At 37.5% G+C, this 5,000-nt stretch overlaps 1 protein-coding gene across 1 annotated transcript in view; it reads left to right on the top strand.

Annotated features, from left to right (window-relative positions):
• LOC101848538 (kynurenine/alpha-aminoadipate aminotransferase, mitochondrial-like) overlaps positions 1 to 5,000 on the top strand; it is a 9,157-nt gene that overhangs the window by 1,841 nt on the left and 2,316 nt on the right. The window contains exons 3-5 of the mRNA XM_005105232.1: positions 2,075 to 2,181; positions 2,727 to 2,809; positions 3,991 to 4,087. Of these exons, the coding sequence (XP_005105289.1) occupies positions 2,075 to 2,181; positions 2,727 to 2,809; positions 3,991 to 4,087 (287 nt within the window). The remainder of the gene's footprint in view (positions 1 to 2,074; positions 2,182 to 2,726; positions 2,810 to 3,990; positions 4,088 to 5,000) is intronic.

Below are 5,000 nucleotides of genomic sequence, written 5' to 3'. Positions count from 1 at the left end.
GAGGGTTTTTTGAAATAAATAATTTGGTATTTCATTCAGCCTATTGCCATGATCTCTGTCATGACTGTTCTTCGTAGTTTGAAAGAGGGAAACCTTTGTGCGAGATGACTAGTTTGTCGTATAAAACTGCAGCCCTATCACAACTAGCACAGACCTGCGCTGGGCACTGGATTGCATGAGAAGGCCACGTCGTATTTCGAATACTTATATGTTTTTATATGAGTTCCAATCCAATTACAACTGAAAAGGCACAATGGACTGCGAGCACCTACAGAAGACCCAACCAAATACTTTCGGTGGAGGCAGCGTCCTGGTGTGGGCAGGAGTCAGCGATGTTGCAAAGGCCGCCCTTGTGTCTGTTTGTTGGAATCTATCAGAACTCAAGGCAATCCAAGCAAGTTCTCGACCTAAATGTTGTACTTTTCTTTCCAATCAAGCCCACGTATGAATACCCATTCATGATAATGCACCTGCTCATGAAGCTGCTGTGACAAATCAATGTTTCTCTCTCTCTCTCTCCCCCCCTCTCTCTCTCTCTCTCTACCCACCCCCTCCCTCTCTCTCTCTCTCTCAACATCTCTCTCTCTTTCTTTCATTTTTTCTTTCTTTCTCTCTCTTTCAATCTCTCTCCCTCTATCTATCTATCTATCTATCTATCTATCTATCTATCTATCTATCTATCTATCTATCTATCTTTCTATCTATCTATCTATTTATCTATTTGTCTGTATGTCTGTCTCTTTCTCTCACTCTCACTTTCTCTTTCTCAGCTTTAATTCCTCTTTTTCTCTTTTTCAATCCCTCTGCCTCTTTCCCATACAAGCACACACACACACACACGCACACACAGACATACACGCGCACGTCCACCCCCCTCCCCCACTCACACACATACACACTAAGATACACACACACACACACACACACACACACACACACACACACACACACACACACTGAGAGTAGCGATGTGACTGCGAGTCTGTAAGTCCATCCAATGGGAAAATGGAATGTATGATCACGTCGGTTCACGAGAGCAGTGGGAAACCGTGGAATGTATTACTATCAGGGTACTGACATAGCGCCTGAGTCTGACACAAGGTCTTGAGACACTTTGACACAGTCTTTGCAACATTGCTCAAAGTTATGAAATACTAAGACCTACGTAAGAGAAACGTTCGGGCATTTAAATTAGTGATAGTAACAACCTATCTATCAGATTGCAAAGAGGTTATAATTAATACTACACAAAGTATTAGTAACTTAATAACCTCTTTGATCCGAATGTCTTTCAAAGAGTCAGTGTGTGTATGCGTAAATGTTTGTGTGTATGTGTTTTACGTTTCTATTCAATGCGTGCTTGTACGTGTGTGTAGAAGGGAAAGGGGGGTGGGGTGTTTGAGCGTGTCGTGTATGTTTGTGCGTGTTCTAGTACAAAGCTGAAATTGTCTAAAATGGCCACCCATTATCGAGTTTGAGAAGTAGTCGTCCTAAACAGGTGGCTGTCTTATACAGTGTCACCATACTGTACAAAACCCAAAGGTAGAAAGGGAAGAAAGGTAGCGTGGCCGTTTGTACAGGTGATTGGCTTATACAGGTGGCCGTTAGAGCAGTCTCGGCAGTACGTTGGCCTGTTATGAGATAAAATACATTGATTATTATCTTAACCCTATCCGTACGCCCTGGGTTCATTTTGTACCCCCGGGGTTGTATTCTTCACATTTTAGAATGCTTCTAGTGCCAAGATCTGTTTGAAATTTTCAACATTTTTCAAAAAATTCATTTTGATAGACTGCTATGCAAAACGCATAAATCGGATTAACGAGTAAATTTCCTCTTTGAAAGGTTGTGGCACAGAGTTCCCCACGTCGTATAGATGTGATAGTAAAACACGACGTACGGGTAGGGTTAAAACGTGTTCTCCTCACGATGTGGGGAACACAATTCCAAAACCTGATTACTCTTCTGATATAAATGAGTTTCTTGTGTCTCATATTTTAAAAATCAGTCCTGGCGTATTGTAGAATCATGTAGACGTTTAATAATATATATTTTATAGTATTATATTTCTCAGGTTACAACTGGTCTGAGGAGCGTATGGTCGACATCTACCAGCTTTGTAGGAAATACAACCTCCTTATTCTAGATGACGGAGCTTATTACTTCGTGCAGTTTGGACAGGTTAGAAATACTACGAAATAGTGGAGTGATGATAGATTATTTATTCAATCATTATCATAATTATTATCATAATCGTTTATCTGATTCTTAAAAACAATTTAATCAAAAAAAGTTAATTAGTTATTTAATTTTGAATTAATTTTGCTAACATTTGCCAGGAAAATAAAACGTACATCTTGTTCTTCCGCGTGCGTCTATAGTGAGTTAATCTGAGATTGTTAACTTTGTTTCATTTTCTCCTACTCCCAAATATCGAAACGATCATTGTATGAAATCCACTTTGTTCATCTGCTTCTCTTTTTTAAAATGTCACCTGTCAAAGCCAGATATTTCAGTAACATCCTTGTGGCGAAAAAACGAATTGGATCCACTTACATCTCATTCTTATAAATAATTATTTTTTAAATAAAAATGTATCTTTTTCTAAGACTTTTCAAAATGATCTTATTCATAAACGAATTGATATTCAAAAACTATAGTCGAGAAACATTGTAATATTCTTCGTTTTGTATTTTTGTTATCGTTTCTCCATAAAAACCTAACAGAAACGGAGTCGAAGCTTCCAGTCGCTTGACGTCGATGGCAGAGTCATCCGATTTGACACCTTTTCCAAAATAGTTGGAGCTGGGTAAGCATATACTTTATTGTCTGTTATTACCTACTAAATCCAAAATCATGGATGTTAAAACAGAGAATATCGTTTTTTCCACTCTATTTTCGGTCGCATGTGCTCAGTCAAGAACTATTTTGTTCAAATTTTAATTGCTTTAAATAAGAAAAACAAAAACCAAGAAAAGTTGCATAATGTAGATCAGACTGATAAAAGGATAAAACGTATTTGTGAGGCCACGTGGTGGAATCAGGCTCTCGTCAATTTTTGGGCATGTAGAGTTATTGTTACATCTTAATGGTTGTTCACTTGTCTTTACTGGGGTTTAAAAAGTATCCATTTATCTTGAATACAAGTCGAGATATTTGCGAAAGAAGGAGGTGGGGGTCACCTGTTTTCAGAGATAAAATACGTGAGAAAATGGCCTCCAAAGATTAGTAATTTCCTTAGCTTAAGAGCCCGTGGTACCTAAAAATTTACATTTCTTGTGCCTTTAATCAACGTTTTTCATGAAAATTCACACAGAAATGAATTCTTTAATAGTCATGAAAGGTGTCGAGCCAAAAAACACAAATTTGATAAAAATGCACAAACCTACGGAAAAATGCAAGTTTCTTCACTTTGATTATTTTGACGAGAGCCTGATTCTACCACGCTGCCTCACATTTTTCTCTCTCTCTCCTGTTAAGAAAATGGCAACTGGGATTCTCACAATTGAACAGGTTGTTGGCGATATGGAATTCAATGTTTTGGACTAATCGTTAGCATAGAGCTATTTTGTTATGCATTTTTCATGCTTTGACGTAAATCACTTTAATTAAAAGCACTGAATACCAGTCACCAAACCAGACGTCTGTTGGCTGTTGAGCTGGATTTTACTCTGTACAAAATGCTTTCCATCTATATTATTATTAATCTTATTATTATCATAATGATGATGATGATGATGATGATGATGATGATGATGATGATGATGATGATGATGATGATGATGATGATGATGATGATGATGATGATTATGTCATTATTATTATTATTATTATTATTATTATTATTATTATTATTATTATTATTATTATTATTATTTATTTATTTTATTTTTTTTTAAATTATTTTTTAAAAATATTATTTATTATTGTTATCAGTATTATCATTAATATTGCAGTCTTGATTTTCTTGAACTGTTCATTTGCATCCAGTTATCGCCTGGGGTGGGCGTCGGGACCCAAAAGTATCATAGACAAGGTCACCTACGACATACAGCTGACCACGATTCACGCCAACGCATACTCACAGGTATCGTAGCATAGATTTTAATTACTTGTAAAATTTAGTGTTTCGACGGAAATTGAGATATAATTTAGTGAACATTCAATTTATTGGAAGTGAGGGAAGAGCATCACTTTTGTATATTATGGCTATTCATGTGTGTTCGTGTGTGTGTGTGTGTGTGTGTGTGTGTGTGTGTGTGTGTGTGTGTGTGTGTGTGTCTGTGAGTGAGAGAGTGAGAGAGAGAGAGAGAGAGAGAGAGAGAGAGAGAGAGAGAAAGAGAGAGAGAGAGGAGAAAGTAAGTGTGCCAGTGTGAGTGTGTATGTTAGTGAGTGAGTGTGTGTGATTGTGTGTGTGTCTGTACGTATGTGTGTATGTGTTTGCGTGCGTGTATGTATGAATGTGACAGAGAGAAAGAGAGAGAGACAGAGAGAGACAGAGAGAAACAGAGAGAGAGAGAGAGAGAGTGATACAGACAGACAGACAAGCAGACAAACAAAATGGACAGTGTGTTGACCTACGCATATTATTTAATGTGTGTGTACATATTAAACGATGCCACGCCATATTCTGTTTATAATCAAATTGAATAATATTGCCTTAAAACAAACACTCACACTAAAAGCAATCAATCATACAAACAAACAGGCTAGTAAACAAGTCGTCCAATGAGAAGGAGAACATGAATAATATGTCTCAAGTTCAAAAAAGCTCTCAGTTATTACATTTTTTTCTCTCTTTTTCTGGTAAATGCTTTAACCCCATCAATACAATTTTTGATTATCTAATTAGGAGTCGAGCTATTTTGACCCTACCTATCAGGGCCAATCCAACTTTAGTGAGACGCAACATGCCATTCGGTAGATAGGAACCCTCCTCCCCCTCCCCCTCACACAGACGCGCGGACACACACACACACACACACACATACACACACACA

Source organism: Aplysia californica, unplaced genomic scaffold, assembly GCF_000002075.1.
Source record: "Aplysia californica isolate F4 #8 unplaced genomic scaffold, AplCal3.0 scaffold00459, whole genome shotgun sequence".
In the NCBI taxonomy this organism is placed as follows: Eukaryota; Metazoa; Mollusca; class Gastropoda; order Aplysiida; family Aplysiidae; genus Aplysia; species Aplysia californica.
This window is presented reverse-complemented; position numbering and strand designations above follow the sequence as displayed.